Source organism: Vicugna pacos, chromosome 20 (assembly GCF_048564905.1).
Source record: "Vicugna pacos chromosome 20, VicPac4, whole genome shotgun sequence".
NCBI lineage: Eukaryota > Metazoa > Chordata > Mammalia > Artiodactyla > Camelidae > Vicugna > Vicugna pacos.
In genome coordinates, this window is record NC_133006.1 from 43925332 (window position 1) to 43943927 (window position 18596).

Here is an 18596-nt window from a genome sequence, read left to right on the forward strand (position 1 = left end):
GTCTCCAGACCTCGTTGCCCACGTGTAAAACAGGGGGGGTGGGACAGACAAGAGCCGGGGCTCTGTCATTCCTGACACCTGAAGGTTCTGTATCTGGACATATGTAAGGGCCACGCTCCCATGTGACAGGTGCTGCCCTGCATGGGGCGTAACGTGGTGAGGCAGCCCGGAGGGCGAGGGTGGGAGGACGTCTATGCAGTGCTCTAAAATAAAGGAACCTCCAGCCTCACCTTGTGATTCAAGAGGAAGTCAGTCACGACCAGTCTGTGTCTGACTTCTGGTCTAGGCCGTAGCTCGGCTACATGTTAAATACAAACCACTGTTGATGGATGAAAAATGGAGTAGCTATTTTCAAGGGAACTGCTAGGCTCCCAAAAAATGATGTTTTGTTGTTGTTGTTTTCAACAAAATCATGCTGCAGCACAAATTATAGAACCTTAACAAAAAATCATGAGCTGAAACAATAGAGGAAAGTAGAAGCTCAAAAACCTGGAGGCAGGAGTAGGGTCTGCTCACCCCCGTGGTCCTCTGCGGTTTGATGTCGGTAGAATCACTGTTATCCTGTGTTCTCACTCGCTTTACACTAGCTAAAATCCAGCAGCTCTAATGGTCATGTAAAACAGACAAATTTGAAATAAAAGTACATTACCTACTCTTGTATAATATGAATTTAATTGAAAACTGCTTGAACTAGGATGATTACTTTCAGAACAAGCCACCCCTCCGTCTCACACAGCTCACCCTAAAACAGAAAAGCACACACATCACAACCACACTCACATGATTTTCTAAAAAGAGGTAACTTGGGGTCTGTCAAGGCTAATAAACAGAGTCACAGGTTTTGCTCCCAGCCAACAGCTCAAATCGTCCATTAGGGTAAAACTGCAGATGTGCTTGGAATCAGTGAACGGGCAGGCACACCCTGTTTACTTTAAACCCTAGACACACAAGCTTCTGCACTGACAGTCTCTGTACCAGAGCAACCCTGGAAAACCTCCAGGGACAACTGACCCTCCATTGCCTTTTATTCCCAAATGCAAATTGCAGATAATTGAGCTTAAATGGGAGGGAAAGTCAGGAAATGTGCAGCCTGATTTCTTCTGGATTCTAAAACAGAAGGTAATTTTGAAAGGAATGAAAATGGGTTTTAAGTTGCCATAAAATCCAGAGGGAGACACGGCCCCAGCTCACCTTTGGCATTTAGCCAGGAAAGCAAGTGAGCAACACAACAGGAGCAGTCAGAACAGGAAGGCGCCCTTCCGCCGAGCCGTGGACCAGGCAAAGGCACGCACAGAGCCAGCAGTATGGGAGCACACTGGCGTTAGCGGGGCACAGCGGCTTCACTCACGCCAAACACACCCAGGAACACAAGTGCAGACACGTGCAGCCGCCCTCCCTCACCTCCAACATCGGCCTGGCGCTGTCGTGCACAGACAAAATGTGTGTCACCTTGTTTCTGCTCAGCTGCTCTGCATCTCTGGCATCTGTCACAGAAGAAAGAAGAGGTCATTTTAATATATTCTGCAAGGGAATTACTCCTAAAGGTTATAGCCAGAAAAAGACACAAAATGACTTGCATATTTCTTTCTTAAAACATCATAACTGACTACACCAGAATAATCTAGATCTAGGGAATTCAGGGTTGTTGCTTTTACATATTCTGCAGACAACTAAGTTTATTTCTGACTGGCACATCTTTTGATACAAAGTAGTCATGTATCCAGATGACTAAACATTACAGTCGATTGTTGCTGTTTAAAGGAAGCACAGCTGTGAAATCATTTTGTAGTTGGCACTTGTCAAGCTGCAGACCCTTAAGTTAGTCTCTCATGTGAAACATGTAACAAGAAAGATGTTTAAAATGGTTTTTAAAATTACTTCTTCATGATTACTAATCTAGGCTGAAATTAAATACAAAAACAACTTCCTATATAAGATATAGGAACCAGCCAGAGATGATTCAACCCTGAAGTCAAACAGCAGGGAATGGGTCCAGATGCAGACGTGGCTTTTAACGTCTAAATTTCACTTTATGGCAAAACCAAAAATGCCATTGTCCGGAAATTCCAAACAAAACAGTCCGTAAGGTATCAGTTGGCTGTTGGATTATATGCATTTGCAGCTAAGGAGACGCCAAAATTTCATTCCCTTCCAGTGCTCCTACCTGTAGAAGACAGACTGAATGAACTGGGAGGCCAAGCCAGAACCCTTCTGCTAACCTACAAAACAGGGGTCTAGCAAAAAACAAGGGGGTAGACTCCCCCTCTGTCCCGGTCCCGGCCTGGGACAAGCTTTTTAAAATGACACAGAGTAAAACGGACTGAAAAAGCCAGTGATTAGTTACGATGTTTCTGGAGAATATCAACAACATGGAAAAAGCTCAGGATACAATATGAAGCATGGGGCCAGGGGAGCTGGTACCAAACTACAAATACAATATAAACTCAATTCGTAAGAACGAATGAAGATAAACACACATAGTGGGGAAAACTGCTATGAGGAATTAGCCCAAAGAGTGATAATCTTGAGATGGAATTACAAATGTTTTTAACTGTTTCTTCTTTATACTTTGTGTGTGTGTATTCAACACAAGCAGTTATGGACGTTTAACACACCCATGTGCTGACTGCCCGGGGTCTTGTTAAAGAGGCAGATTCCTGGGCTCCAACTTGGCCCAAGGTCTGCGGCAGGCTCGGGAGTCTGCACTTCTAATAGGCCTTGATGATCAAGCAGAAACGAAGAATCACTGCTCTAAATACTCTGCAGTAAGCATGTAACTAACACGTTGGAAGTCAGGAAAAAAGTCTTCGAAAGTCATCACCACAACCTAACTTTACAATATTTTCATCATACCATAAATATACTTCTGTAACACAGATTAAGATAAACAACAACAAAAACGTGGTTTGGGAATAAAATTAACCGTTTTTTAATACAACAGTCCTTGACGCCACAAATGAGAAAACTGGCTGCTGGGCTCCAAAGAAAACAGAAGCGACTCCTGGAGGTGCTTCTGCTCGGTCCTCCTTCCTACTTCATTGTAGCTCCGTCCACATACATGCGGCACTTTGGGGTTACTCTTTCCCACAAGCGCAGGCTCTGCCCACCCACATTTAAGTGCATAAGTGCTCAGCTAGAGCTACTGCAGGATGACGTTCATTCTTCAGGCTGACAAGTGATGGATGCACGGCTGCCTGCAGCCACGGGCACCGTGGTAACGAGTGTGAATGCTGCCGGAAAACTGGCCGTGGGCTCATCAGCTGGCCCACAGGCATGTGCATAAGCCTGGAGTTTCGTGCCAGCTCTCCCGGAAGTCTCAGGAGAACTTAGTCCTTTGTTGCTCAAACTGGGGTCTGCCAGGCAGCAGCACGGCCCCGGGTGGGAGTGAGCTGGAAAGGCAGACTGCCAGGCCCAAGGCAACCCACACGATCAGAATCTGCACTTGAATAAGAGCCCCGGAGGCCTGGGCACACTGCACACACGGAGCCCCAGAGGGCCTCTGGTGACTGACCTTTGACCTGGTGCCAACAGTGCCCCTGCCCCAACGCAGCAGGTTGGTGCCATTTCTAGGCCAGAGCACAACTCCCAGTCTCTTGCAATCACAAATGCAACACGTCAGTACTAATAAAACGAACGGGAAGATTTAGCTTGGAATTCACGTGGAAAAAAGTCTGGAGGGAGACACACTGACCACGGTTACCTCGAGGTGTGGGCTTCAGGGAAGTTTACACTCTCTCAGCATACTTCTATCACGTTTGGGTTTTTTAATTTTTATTTTATTTTAACTGATGAACCCACATGAGTTTTATAATCAGGAAAAACAAAATTTTGAAAATGCTGCTGACAAAACTCATCATAAATTGCATTCACACGAAACACAGTCAACCATGTTCTTCCCTATGTCCATCAGCATCTCTCCCGGCCCCGGACTCCTGCCCAGTCTTGATGCCAGCCTGCTTACCCTCACATGGCTTCTGAAGAAGCGAACGTCGCCTTCACACAGCAGGAGCGCTGAAACAGAAACCGACCCAGCTGGCCCTTCTCCTGTGCTGCGGCACGCTCCCCGTGCAGCTCAGAGGAAGGTCCCACCCACTGCTGGTAGGACCGGCACCTGAGTAGCAGGTGCCTTCCTGGAAGAAGCCGTCCTCAGAGGGCAGAGCGACAGCCACCTGCTCCCTTAGGATCTTACACCAACACAGAAGACGAAAGGGATGACCAGCTGTGAGATGCGGGAAACGCCAGAGTGGCCATGAAAAGTAAGCTGGTCTAGCAGGTCAGGCAGGACTGTCTCTGAGTAAAATGAACAAAAACATATTGCAGAAAGTACTGAAAACCAGCAACATCAACCAAGCGCTCTAGAGAAACAGGTATTTGGCAGGAAAGAACTCCCTAGGGGGTGCCTTCAGACACTCTGATCCGTGGCCTCTAGAGCACAGCCGTGCAGGACGAGGACAGGAGGGAGGAAGGTCTCTGTTTTAAAGGGAGCCACTGCCTCTGCTCTGGCCATTGACCCCCAGCACTGTTCTGAGTCACTTTTGAACAACTTTCACTCCCAAGCTGAGATCCGCCGAGCGACGAGCAGGAGATTCCAGTCTGTTTTGTAGTGACACTTCCCACTGCAAAGTTAATTCAGCGGCTTCCAGACTCACAGATTATTATTCATTACAGTAACTTCTAGAGTTATAAACTTGCCGCTAGTGGGTTCAACCTTTCAGTAGACACATTTCCAACCTGGGGTGAGGGCCAAAATGGGGCAGTTCCTGCCTGTTCCCTCCATTTTTGGTGCTGCCCTTGAGCAAGTGTTTCTGTGCCTCACCGTTCTCATCTGCAAAGTGGGAGAACGGTCAGATCGTCACCTCGGAGTGTTGCTGGAAGTACTAAATGATAAAAATTGCTTTGAACAGCGCCTGGCTGGCTCGTAGTGTGTGTTATTGTTACCGCCATCACTCCTAACACCATCTGGACCAGATTCAGGCCCACGGCTGAGGTACGGGCCTCAGTCTCCAATAACTCGGAATGCTTCCAAACGCACACTGACTTCAAAGACATCTGAACCGCTGCTCGCAGCCCTGCCGGCTCTCCGAGGCTGAGCTGGCACAGGCCACCATAGGCACACTACACTCACCACCCTGGCCTTGCCTGTGCAACTGGGAACCACGGCCAGTCTCGGGGCAGACACAGGACAAAAGCTCTGAGGCCTCAAGCGTGTGCACACGTGCATCACCGCACACACAGCGCCCGAGCCGGCTTTCCCTCTTTGGGATTCCGCGGACATCCTCAAACACAAGGGCTCCCTCTGTCAGCTCACACCCACTTTATAAAATTGAAGTGTGGTTGATTTACAGTGTTGTATTAGTTTCAGGTGTGCAGCATGGCGATTCAGTGTTTTTACAGACTATACTCTCCTTAGAGTTATTACAGAATAGTGGCTGCATCCCCCGTGCTGCACAGTAAGGCCTCGCTGCTTATTCACGTGACACACAGCAGTTGTGTCTCTCAGTCCCACACCCCTGTCTTGTCCCTCCTCCCTTCTCTCTTCCCACTGGTAACTGCTATTTTGTTCTCTATATTGGTCAGTCTGTTTCTTTTTCATTGTATTCACTAGTCTGTTTTATTTTTTTAGATTTCACATATAAATGATAACATAGCAGCATCATTTGCAGTAGCCAAGGTATGGAAGCAACCCGAGTGTCCATCAACATGGACAGATGAAGATGTGGGACACACACACACACACACACACACACACTGAATCAGCCACAAAAAAGAAGGAAATTCTGCCATTTGCAACAATGTGGATGGACCTGGAGGGCATTAGGCTCAGTGAAATTAGTCAGACAGAGAACGACGTAAGTGCACATCCACTCCTGCAGTGTGTGAGGAAGCGGCCACCCCACCCCCTCCCCGGAAAGAGCTGCCCTTCCACTCCCACCTCCCCTCCTGGCGCCTGGGCAGAGGCAGCTGCAGGCACCTCAGCTGAGGGGCTCTTGTCAAAGACTGGGCTCCAGAATCTGGGTTTGTCTGTGGGTTTTTCTCTAGGTGGAGAGATCACCAGGTGTTGGGAGACCGTTTGTGATTCACTGCAAAGTTAAAAAGGAAAAAAGGAAGTTGCAAAGCGACATGTAAAGCATCGCCTTGGAAGGAAGAAGGCAGGGAAGGCAGAAGGAAGGAAGAAAGGATGGGGGGAGGGAGGCAGGAGGGAGGAGACGGGGCAGGAGACCATGGGCTGTGGCGCAGTGCCAGTCCACTGTGTGAAAATCAAAGATCGCTCAGAAATGCCAAACGATTTTTCATTAATTTTCCTTTGTATATGTCTATATTGGTTGCTGTGTTACAATAAGCATGTATTCTTTGTAGTTTAAGAAGAGAAGAAAATGACTAAATGAGACATTGTGGAAGCACACTTTCCTCCCCACTTTCCAGAAGTCAGCACCCTCTTACCTCGGGCTCCCACGTTTGCTGACTGAGGCTGACCAGTGCCTGCCACACATCTGTCCCCTTCTCACAACAGCCCAAAGTAGGTACATGGTTCCCATTTCCCGGGGGGGGGGGTGGAGGCGAGGAGGGCCTGATGCTGGCGGACCCATCGAGTACCAGGCACAAGCTGGTGTGTCAGCCTCATGTGGGCTGGCCTCTCACGTCCAGGCTGTGTCACCATCTGGCTCATGGGCTGCAGGGTGACTGGACTCCAAGGTGGGCCTGCCCCTTGGCTTCTCTCCATCTGCAGGACCCGATCCTCGGACCCTGAATCACAAGAGGACCAGGATGCACATGCACATCAGACTCCCCGCAAAGGGCCCCACGCATCAGGCACTTTCAGCACGTTGTGGGGTGAGTGAGTTAACTCACAGGCATCTGCACACACACAAGGCCTCCTTCCAGCTTGTCTATGCACTGCACTGTCGTTCTTGTTTTAGAAAACCTTGCACCTCGTGTTTAATACATGTTTGGTGAATTAACGAGTGAGTAAAACATGACCACATACTAGTGTCAGAAAAACTGAGGCCAACAACTAGATATCAGCTGTCAGAACCAGGAGCGGCCTGCGTGGCTGTGGGCGGGGCTCACCCCGGGTGGCCTGCGTGGCGGGGGCCCAGGAACTGGGGGCTGCTATCCCACTGTGCACACATTTAGAAAACAGGCACAGATTTTAGCACAAAGAGCCTTCGGTCTCCCTTGGAGTCACGTGCGCGTCCTTCTAGAAGAAAGCGACCTTCTGTGGGTAAAGGTAAACTTCTTCGAAACTGCTGGCAGAAGTACTGGATTTGATCGGTACTCATCCCAATTTGTGGTCTGTCAAATCATTCACCTAGCAATGCTACTTTCAAGAATTCGTCCTAAATCCTGTTTGTTCTCAAACATGAAGACATTCCCCTCTCCTCAGGAAAGCTGCTAATAACTCACTGAACCACCGTAAAGGTATTAATGGTTCCAGCACAATTCGCCTGCCTACCGAAAGCACTTGCTGCCTTTTCAGAACTACGAAGCTCACTAATTTAGGAACTCCAGGACTATTTTTAACACGCTCTAGCAGCAAGTGGCAGCTGGCAGCTCACTGTGCTGAATTCTCTTTGAAGCCGACTAGCTGCCCCCGGAGCCCAAGGGGAAGAAGAGAAAATGCATGTCACGCAGAGAAGCCATAAAGATTGTCTTAACAGTTAATGTGAACCTGAACTCACAAGCTTAGGCAACAACCAGAAGACAAACAGGAGGCGTCCTGGCTTGTCTGGCGAGGGAGGCGTTGTGACGCGTCGGGCCTCTCCGACCCGCACGGCAGACGAGCTTCTGCACGTGTCCTGGGCCCCGTCCGCGGGCAAAGCACAAGGGAAGCGGGCTCTGAGTCGCACTCAAGACACCTCCTGCCGGGACCAGCCCCGCCCTGCAACCTGCACTCTGCTCCGTGGGTTTCTGCTCCCTTCTGCAACTAGATTCTTTTGAGACAAATGAGCTGAAAATAAAGTCAACAGCTGACAGCATATCAACAAATAGCGAACAAGCTGCAGGGAAACGCGTAAGAGGAAAAGGAACACAGGCTAAGAATAATCTGCTAGAGACGAGGCTGCCACTTGCTTTCCCCAGGTGCTCAAAAAGTAGGTTCTGAAATGTATTAATAACTAGAAAACAAAAGTGATAAAAGATGTTAAACAAGTTACATGGCTGCCAAATGTGCCTTTTAGCATCTTCTTTTGATAATAAAGCTCCAGCAAACATGCATAGTTAAAATGGAGGTCAGCGGTCAAGGTGGAACCTGTGGGGCTCCACACCACTCAGCCAGCCACTGGCCAAGGGTGGGGGCCCGAGGGCGAGGCCACAGAAAGGGGCCGGGCATAAGCGGTGGCCTCACTTCACATGAGCTGAACCTACACCTCGACTCACCGTGTATGAGAGCCTCAAACTGGTCTGTAAAAAATGAGACCACCACTGGCGGAAGCCACCCACGAGCCCGTCCACAGATGATGGACAAACACAATGCGGTCTATCCACACAGTGGAATATCACTCCGCCTTCAAGAGGAAGGAAGTCCCGACACCTGCTACAACATGGGTGAACTCTGAGGACATAGTGCTCAGTGAAATAAGCCAGTCACAGAAGGACTAATGCTCACACAAGGCCCCTAGGGCAGTCAGACTCTCAGACAGAAAGCAGGGTGGTGGTTTCCAGGGGCTGGGGAGTTAGTGTCCAGTAGAGACAGGGATTCAGGTAGGAAAAGTGAAGGAGTTCTGCAGACGGACAGCAGTGATGGCTGCACAGTAGTGTGAATGTACGTAATGCCACCGACCTGCACGATGAAAAATGGCTAAAATGGCATATTTTATAGTTTGTGTATCTCACCGCAATAATAAACGAAGAGAACTTACCTTTGAAGTTGCCGATATACAGGCCAGGCAGGATCTAGGGGAGACACAGACCAGACGCGCGTGTTATAGACCTGAGGCTGATGGCATCTGGCACAGAGGCGGGCCCACACCAGCGGTGGGAGCACAGCCCCGGCCTGCGCACAGCACTCCCCCCGCCTGCACCTCCCCAGACGGACAGCTTGGCTGCCAAGGCACCCTTGTCTCCAGGGTTCGCCTGCCCGCGGCCACTAGGAAGCTGCTCAGGTAGTCCGTGGGTGGCTGCCTGTTGGTGCCATCAGCTCACACAACGTAAGAGACCAGGGTCCCCACCAGCCTCCACGGACACCACACGGCCTCCCTCACCTCCAGCCCCGAAGTGCTCATTCTATTTATTTACATATTTTTTACATCTTTTTCGAAGTGCTCATTCTGAGTCCAGCCCCCAAACCAAGTGCCTCTGCCCCTCCTGCCTGCCTATCCCCCCAACTGCTCCTCTTCCCACTGCACCCTCCACATCCCCACTTCTGCCACTGAGGCCTCTGCGCACACTGCTGACAGCCAGGCAGCCCCACCCTGGGCTCCCCATCCCCGGGGCCCAGCTCTGACTCACACCCTGGGGAGGCCTGTCCTGAGCCCCCACTTCAGCCCCCACCGTCCTCTGTGCTCCCCTCACAGCAATGTTGTCACGGGCATTACCAGGTGGGGGGCCTGTCCCCTCTGCCAGGCTGGAGACCCCACTCCTGGCCCAGGGCTTGGCCTGTGATTACCACTCAGTCAAGAGCTGCTGAATGAAGGAACCAACTGTTCAAGTTAATAAGAATATCTATTTGCTCCAAAACATCTACTTCGTCTGAAGCATGGTTCTCAAACCAGATTATGCATTAGAATCACCAGAATCTGTTAAAAATTCAGATTTCTGGACAACCCCCCAGCCCCAGGCCCCATATGAAATGATTCCGCACATCTGAGATGAGAGCAGGGGCCTGTGACTTTCACAAGCACCCTGACTTTGCAAAATACAAAGCTGATTCTTATCCTGCCGATATTTTGTATGGAAATTGAAATCCAAATATGGACACTGCTTTGGAAGCCACCCGCCTGAGGTGACTGCCAGTGCATATGGCATACTGAGCCTGGTGACACGTCACTGCAGCCCCCAGTGCCCTGGGGACACCCCCTCGGCCCCACCTGCGTCTCGCTCCCCAGTGGTGCCCACTTCTGCTAAGAAAGCTGAAAGCAGCAGGTAGTAATGTCCTTCACGTGCGTGGACTCCTTTGAGCATCTTCCTGACAACCAACTGCCTGCTAAAAACTGATGGCACGTGTGCAAGTCTCTGCAGGGGGTCTCCTGGGGCACAGCAGTCCTGGGTCCAGGGTCAGCCTCCGTGTGAGGGGCGTAAAACTGGTCGACCAAACTGGGACACTTGTGAGAGTGAAAAGAAGGACTATTAATAATCACTCCAGGACAATCAGCAAAGTCCAGAAGTGACCTGGGCATGGGGATGTGTGACCACCCAGGCTGACTCGATACCAGAGGCACAATTAGCTCTGAGAGGGCCCCAGGGCACTGAGAGGTCAGTCACATCCGCGTCTGAAGTCACAGCACTGGCGGCGAGGGTTAGAGTGGACCTAGGAAACGCGAAACAGTATCTCAGAGGGAAAAAAAACAGCACCCACCGCCAAGGAGCTGAAACGCTGGACAGGTCTCTCTTGAGACATAACCAGTCTTTGGGATTCTCTTGGGAGGAATGGTGGAGGAGACAGTTCGTCATTCCTGCTCTGAAACGTAAGAACAATGCAAGCCCCCGCGGAGAAGCTCAGACCGCTGTCCTCCAGCAGCGCCTGCCTGCAGAGCTCTGTCCTGCGGTGCCTCCTGGTCTCCAAGGCCTCTCCTATCTTGATAGGACGCGACATTAGGTGCTCCAGGGCAAAATCACCACTCAGCTCTTTCGGCTGATGGGGACAAGGACTTCCTCCCCGACCGAACTTCGAGCCTTCCCCACCAGGCCTGTCCTTGGCTTGCCAGATTCAGCGAAGAATCCCGCCGAGCCAGCGGTCAAGCATCCACCCTCTCTCGGTATCAGTCCACCTCCTCCTCCTCCACACTTGGCATCTAATCAAGTTCTGTCAGTGACTTTCCACCCACTCCCTGACCTGCTCCTGTTGTACTGGGAGTGGAGTTCCATCTCTCACTTGCAATGGTCTGGAATAAAATCTTCCCTGCCATTTGTAATGTGGCAAAATTAACACTGACCACAAAGGCCTTCCAATTCATATAGTCGACAGTTCCAATGGACTACAACATTGTCACAGAGCGTGTCTGCTTCCCCAAAGGCACAGAATATATTACAGTGGCTGAATGGTTTACTGAGTCCCTGTCACACACAGGCACCTCCTGGGCACTCAGGACACAGGTGCGACCGAGAGACACGGCCCTGCCGACGTCCTACCTCCCTCGCCCAGGGAATGGGGAGGTGCCTTAACCACTCTGGGGTCCCCGAGGACTTCCAGGAGGCAGTGACACTCAGGGAACCTGGCAGCCAAGAGAAGCGGGCCGGGAGACAGGGAAGGACAGGCAGGGGAAGCCAGGCCCTAGAAAGACACCAGTATCTCCTGGCGAGACTGTGAAGGAGGTGGAGGTGGCAGGTGCACAAAAGACGGGCAGCCGCTGCCAGTGTCCAGGGCTCCAGGTTAAGTGCCACTACGATGCTCAGGTGTGGGGAGCTGTTAGACAGAAGCAGATGTTTTCGTGTGTTTTATTCACTGTATCTTGGAAATATCCTGGTCAAAATAAAGGAATGCCTTCCTGACTGTGCTCACCCTTGAAGGGGACACGGGGGCTGGGAGATCTGGCGAGCACCCCACTCTGCGTCTCTGCACTTCTCCGTACTGTGCACATGCATGACCTCAGTTTAGCTTTGCTAGAAAGTCAAAGAGGTTATTTGGGGAAAAGATTACGGCCCATTTTGTGTTCCTTCTTTACACTTCTACCATCTCTTCTAAACATAAACAGATACATCTTACATTACTTTTAAATAAAGCAAGGGCACGAGATTAGCTCAGCTCTGCCCTCTACTACTCCAGAACCATGACTTCATGATTCCTAAATCCACCCTCCGGGACTCACCCCCAGTGAGGCTTCCACTCCCTGCTCCACTACCTGAAACAGACCCGCACGATCAGTGCCTCCTGTCCCCTGGTGGTGTCGCCCAGAATGAAACCGCGGAGCCCACTCCCTGCAGGGCACCCCTCCGCTCCGCTCCCATCACAGTCTCTGCCCCTCGGCTGTGGGGCCAAGGACCCCCGTCCAGAAGCTCAGTGCACACGGGGGCCAGCACCCCAGCCGCTGAACTCAACTCTGGGTCTATCAAGTTAATTCTCTAAAGTCATATTCTCATTGGGTCATTTTCTAAACCAAAGTGTTTGGTGGCAAACCCCTTCCTAAACAAAAGAAGGCTGAAACAGAAAATGAATGGAGAATCTCAGCATGGCTTCCTACCTCTAGAGGGCCTCCCCCTCTTCTTCCATCTCCAGCCAAGCCAGACAACCTCTATTTCCCCAACATCCTCTTTCACTGCCCCCAATATCCTCTGTGAGCAGGGAGGAGATCCTCAGTGCTTGGGGTCCCTCATCCCTTGGGTATGCTCAAGAATTATAAACCTTGTAGCTGACCATTATTCTGTTGGTTTCCTAGCCTCTGAAGCCATTTCCTGTGTTTCGGGGTCCCCATGCCCCTCTGTGGAGTCATGGTGGGAAACAGAGCCCAGCCAGTACCACACAAACAGCAGTCACCAGATCCCCGACCTTACTGGCCTGTCGGCTCCGGCAGGACGGGACGCGGGCCCGAAGTCTCCACGGCTGCTTCAGCCTGGGCTCCAGAGACCGCCCAGAGCGCCCTCTTTTGCAGCAGGTGAAGCAGGGCTGAAGGAACACGCAGGGACCACTGGCAGCAGCAGCCGGTCCTGGGGCGGCCCCAGAAATGCTCTCACCAGAAGTTCTAGGACGTGCTCCTGGCAGAGCAGCCTGAATCAGGTTCTCCAGCCCTCCTGGTCCGCTGACCTATTATTCTACCTAAAACACTCACACTTGGATCCTGTTGCTGACAACCAGGAACCCTGATGTCGGCCTCTCAACCCAGAAAAACGCACAAATGCAAACGAACTGCACAGCCCTTCAGGGAAGTCACAGGCCAGCAAAGCCCTACCCACCTGCAGGAGCAGCCGCACTGGCACTCCAGGGGCCGGCGGCTCCTGCTCTGGGCACCACTCCTGCTCTGTCAGCACTCACTTCCGCTCCTGCATGGGTTCCCAGTTAGTCTGCTCCTCTGGGAACCTGCACTAGTGCCTTTGTTAAGCGTCTCAGCACACCCTCTTCGGTGTACGGCAACAGCCTCCTAGAGTTCTCCCTGCCTCCAGACTTATCCTTCCAAAGGAACGCTCAACCTGCCTCCCAGGTGCAAAGCTGATCTTGTGACCTCAGATTAAAATCTTCTTAAGGCTCCAAGTAGCTATCAGAAATTCAACACCTCAGCAAGAGAGACTGGCAAGGATGGAGGCTGCTTTGTCTTGGCCTCTGCCCCAGGCCTCACACTCTCCCCAGCCCTCCTCATGGCCAAGGCGATGATGTGGACATGCAGGCCAGGCCCCCAAATCCAGGCACCCGGGTTTTATGGAGAACAGCCCAATTTTCAACTACTGCGAACTAAGTTTAAAAAAAAAAAAAACCTTAAATATTGTGATAAATAAAACATATCTGCAGGCTGACTGACCCACAGACATCCAGTGTATGACCTCTAACCGCTGCCTGCGCCATATTTGTATGTTTTCTCCAAACTTGAGAAGTTCTCCCTTGGTTGGTGGATACTTAAGTAAATCTTTCTTCAGTGAATGAGGGAACAAACAGACAGTGTGCACCAGGTGCAAGGGGGCCAAACAAGGAAAAGAGAGTGACGGAGACCCACGGTGGGTGAGGCCTGGGAGATCGGGCTTTGCCCTCTTCCGCTCTGGGAAGGCTCTGTTCGGGGCCAGGGACACCACGCCGGTGGCTCTGCGGCTGGAGTTAAAGGGCAGTGACAGCCAGACGGGACCCCAGGGAAGAATGCTGGCAAAGACGAGGTCTGAACTTACTAAAATTGTGAGATGCACATTTTATATGTATTTAAATATTTTAATTATAAAGAGAGGACAGAGTTGTATCACTAAACTTTTAACTCCATTTTTCAGACCAGGAGACCAAGTTACAGTTTCAAGGACTGGAAACAGAAAGCAAACTGCTCAACCCCAGTTCCTGTGGTTTCTTCCGTACGGAATTACAAAGCAAGACTGGGAAGGCTGGAGGCCTGGCCACTGGCAAGAGAAAGTGCATCTTTGTTTTCAAGGAGACTAAAGAGCCCACAAACACTTACACTTCTACTCCAGTCAGCCTCATAATTCAAAGTCCAAACCCAAAACTCTGGCCTGTTGGCCTCCCTGATGTCACTGCTGCTGGGAAGCCGAGGCACAGAGAAAGAGAACTTGAAATGAAATGAAATGAGATAAGATAAAGTAAGTTTCCAGCAGGGAGATGTTTCATGGAGGAGGCCAGGGAAGAGCAGAGTGTTCACCTGGGACAGAGTGGCTGGCAGGTGGAGAATCTGAACGCAAGCCAGAAGCAAGAACACGGGGGGGAGGGAAGCCACCACGATGCAGTGAGAAGCAAGGATACATCAAGGAAAAAGTGTGCAAATGCAACTTGGGAATGTTCTATGGTTCTAAAAAAGCAAGCAGAGAACTGGTCCTGACCATCTTTGGGCCTTGAAACCACTGCTCCACCCACTGTCCACCTGGGTGGCTGCTGTGGCCCCAATAGCCAGGCACAGAGATAGGCTCTGAAGACACAGTCAATGAATAAACGGTGACGAAACAGCACACACCACAAAGGAGAATGCTCCGACACTCTGCTGGTCAAAAATGACTCTTGTTTTCTGCAACAAGATTGTCTGGGAGAGATAATGAGGCCAATTCCTTCTGCAGAAACCCTCTGTGATCATCGTAAGTTTTCCCCATGGCGGACGGCCCCTCTTGACGGTGCCCTCACACCCGCACCGCACCCACACTGACCACAGATAAATGGACAAAGTCAAGTCCTTAGCCACAAACAGCACTTGGGCACAAAACAACACTGCTTCTAAGACAGGAGATGTTCTGAGTTTATTTTTTAAACATTCCTTTAGTACTGCAGGAAGCTATGGAATCTGAGAGCACCACCCAAACAGATGTAAGATAAAATTCCTGATTAAGTAGCAGCACAGGGTCATAGGGTGGAGGATCTTAACTCTTCGCGGGTCAGAGAGGATTTTCTGGGTTTCAGAGCCAGTGGCGAGGGGAGACTTTGGTGGATTCCCTGAAGGTTTACATGTCACAGACTTTCTTAATGCCATCTGGCCATGGACTTAACCACTTTGCATTTATGAAAGGAAGAATCTGAGGATACTCCTGTGTGCACTCAGAGCATTGCCTTAAGCATCTGTTTCTTTAGCATGAAATAAAACTGCACTATTGAGAATGGAAAACATTCAGGAGGTGGTGTAGAGAAGACAGAAACCACCAGCACAGCACCATCTGTCCATCAGCCCCAGAGCCACAGCTGCACCGCCGAAGTCCTCAGGGGCTAACCTCCAGGAGAGGACACTCCTGCAGGCTGCCCGGAACCAAGCTGGGTGGCAGGGTCTTCCTGTCTTTCACGTTTATTTCCCACTACGAGATCTGGCACAGCGCCTTGACAACAGCAGGTACTCAGTAACCCAATGTGATTAACTGCTGAACGGACAGATGAACGAATGATGAAGTCAGCCAAGCCAGGAGCTGCCGCTGTGGAAACAGCACCTCACAGCGCAAGGATGTCTGATCTTCCAGCCCCACCTAGAATAGGGCTCCTCGACCTTCCCAGCCTCCTTCCACCTTTCGCTGATGACTCCATTCAGATCACACAGGCCTCAGGAGATTCTGAGTGGAGGACTCGGGGCCAGAGGTTCTCAGTAGGGGTTGGTTTTACCCTCCAGGGGACATCTGGCAGCGCCTGGACCCATTTCTGGTTTTCACAGTGCGGGCAGAGTGCTACAGGCATCCCATGGGCGGAGGCCTGGGGTGCTGCTCCTCACAGCCCCAGGAAGCCCCTACTGGGGCCCCCAACAAAGAACGATGCAGCCCTAAACGTCAATAGAGCAGAGCTCAAGGAACGTCTGCGCCCAGGGTGCATGTTTCCCTGGCTCTCGGGCTACACTCCTTTCTCAGCTGTACCCTCGTATCTTCCTAAGGGGAAGAGTCATCCTCAAACAGGCGTCAACCATGTCCAAGGCAGATGTCATCACTGTCACCACTGATGGCCAAATCCAAAAACACTCAGAGCAGTGCATATTTGTACTTCGCAGTTTATAAAAATGTCTTCTAAAAACATTTGCATTTGCTTCTCCCAAGAACCTGGGTAGTAACTGGGGGAGGTAACATTATACTCATGTTCGAGCAAATAAGGAGACCAGCAAAAAAGCAAACCACCATCCCTGCGAATCAAGGGCGATGATCAAACTGATGCTCAGAAACATTAAGTGACTTGTTCAAGATCACACTCATGCTGTTGCAGAGTGGCAGACATCCCCAAATCAGGCTTTCTGATAGCCCCACCCCTCTTTCTTGCACAACCATGGGTTTCTCGTGGAAAAGTGATGCACTGATTGAAGCGTTGCCTCCAGTTGCTATAATCAAGTTTCCCATGAAACACTGGGGCAGCATCCATTTCCACCAGGAAGGATGCCTTCAGGGGACACAGGGCAGTGAGGAAGAGACCACCAGGCTGGGCAGCTGGATGCTGGACAAACTGAACCAACCCTGGGACCTCACATCCTGTCCTGGAGCGGTAATGCTTCACCCACGTTTGCATCATTAGTTCAGGCTGATCAAGATCAAAACACGCACGTTTCTCTAACATAACCCTTGGCCAGAGAGATTCGACTTTTGTTCTTAATGGGGCATTATAGTACTTAAGATTAATAAGATGATAATCAGGGCTTTTTTAATCGGCCCTCCCCAAAACGATTTTGGAGTCAGTTGAGAGAACTTTGACTCAACTAGCAATTTTCAAAGGCCCCACAGAAACACATTTGCTTGCAGGAGCCTGCGTAGTTTAACCCAATCCTACTGAAGACATTTGCCAGACTGGGTTCAGCAGCACAGCAGAGCATCTGCACGAGGCCAAGAGCCAGCCACCCTGCTTTGAGTCCAAGCTCCGCCACCAGACGGGTGGCTCTGGCCAGGGTATCCGTGAAGTGGGGATGAAATGGCCCCAGCTGCCTCCTGGGGTTGGGGTGGGGATCCCACGAGTTACTCCACTTCACTCCGTAAAGGCTCAAACAGGCCTTGGCACACCATCAGCTCCTCAGTGACTATAATTTTGGCCGGTTTAGAGGCTCTATTTGGAAACTGCACAGAAAACAATGAAAAGACAGTTGCAGTAGTCTGACCTTTCCTCTCTTCTCCATCAATATCAAGCGTGAAGGAAGAGGGGTGACGGCTTTTCCTAGTTCACAACTAATCTGAGACTCTGGGGGGCTTTTTCAGGTTATTTTTCAGCATCTTTAGGAATCACCCGGCATGAACTGGCACTCTAGCTTGAAGACAAGACTTGTGCTATCTTCAGGACCCAGAGGAACTGGGTTCTGCCACTTTCTAGCGTCAGGACTTTGGCCATGCTGCCTACTCTGTCTGAGTCTCCACCTCCTACCCCGCACAAAGAGTAAGACAGACTGACCCCAGGGCTACAGCGAGGCTGGGCTTTTGTGAACTGCAGCACATGACACGAGGCTCCAAAAACAACAGATCGTGACTGCTGTGTTTTCTTCTCTGTTTCCTGATCATCTCCAATCGGCCAGAATCCAGGAGCCTCTTCCCATCCACTCTCTACGCAGCATGCTGCGTGCACCTGAGATGGACACGGTGTTCTGCCACAGGAGACTGGGACGAACTGAGGAGAAGATTCTCCATGAGGACATAAAATGTATTTTTTTTAACTGCTAAATTCAAACCAGGCAGAACAGAATCTGCATTTAGTTCATGAGCTGTCTTTTGCCAAGGATGACCAACTTCTGTGACTGGAAAGAAGTCCTGTCCCGGTCACCTCAGGGCACATACCCTGCAAATGAAGTGTTCATGTTTATCTATAAACGTTCTTAGGAAAGGATTTCTATGGCTAGCACCTTATACTAATTCCACTAAGTCTGCAAATCAACCATTCTTTCTTTTACAGATGAGGAAAATATTTAGTCTAGTTCCACATCACACACTAATAAATGAACTAATTAAGGCTTTTAATTTCTAGCTTCTAGCAATCTACTTTGCCACTAAATGACCTTGTAACTTTGAGCAATTCTTCAGATCTAAGCCTAAAAGTCTTTATTCCAGTAGGATTCTTGGTCTGAAAGGAAGGCCACTTCTGGGCCAGGCCATCACATCTACTCACCCGACTTTCAATAACCTGCCATCTCTCCTCTGGAGCCTCCACTCCTCACCACCTTGTGTTCCTTCTCTCTCTCAGACTCCGTCTCTGTCTGTCTCTCTCTCTCACTCACTCACCGTAAAATACACACACACACACACACACACAAATCCCGTGATGTGTAATACAGTAGGCATTAACCACAGTGGATATTCAGTACTTAAAATGTGGCTAATCCCAAATGAGATGTGATTGCAGTATAAAACACACACCAGACTTTGAAGACTTAGTAAAA

At 50.4% G+C, this 18596-nt stretch overlaps 1 protein-coding gene across 6 annotated transcripts in view; it reads right to left on the reverse strand.

Annotated features, from left to right (window-relative positions):
- Positions 1-18596, reverse strand: part of DUSP22 (dual specificity phosphatase 22) — a 52566-nt gene that overhangs the window by 31883 nt on the left and 2087 nt on the right. For 4 of the 6 annotated variants that reach the window (XM_072945800.1, XM_072945805.1, XM_072945799.1 and 1 more), the window contains exons 2-3: positions 8859-8892; positions 1402-1484 (exon numbers count right to left, since the gene is read on the reverse strand). In XM_072945800.1, the coding sequence (XP_072801901.1) occupies positions 1402-1484; positions 8859-8892 (117 nt within the window). Of the gene's footprint in view, positions 1-1401; positions 1485-3961; positions 4012-8858; positions 8893-18596 lie in introns of all 6 variants that reach the window. The other 2 variants (XM_072945802.1, XM_072945803.1) reach the window with 2 other exon arrangements.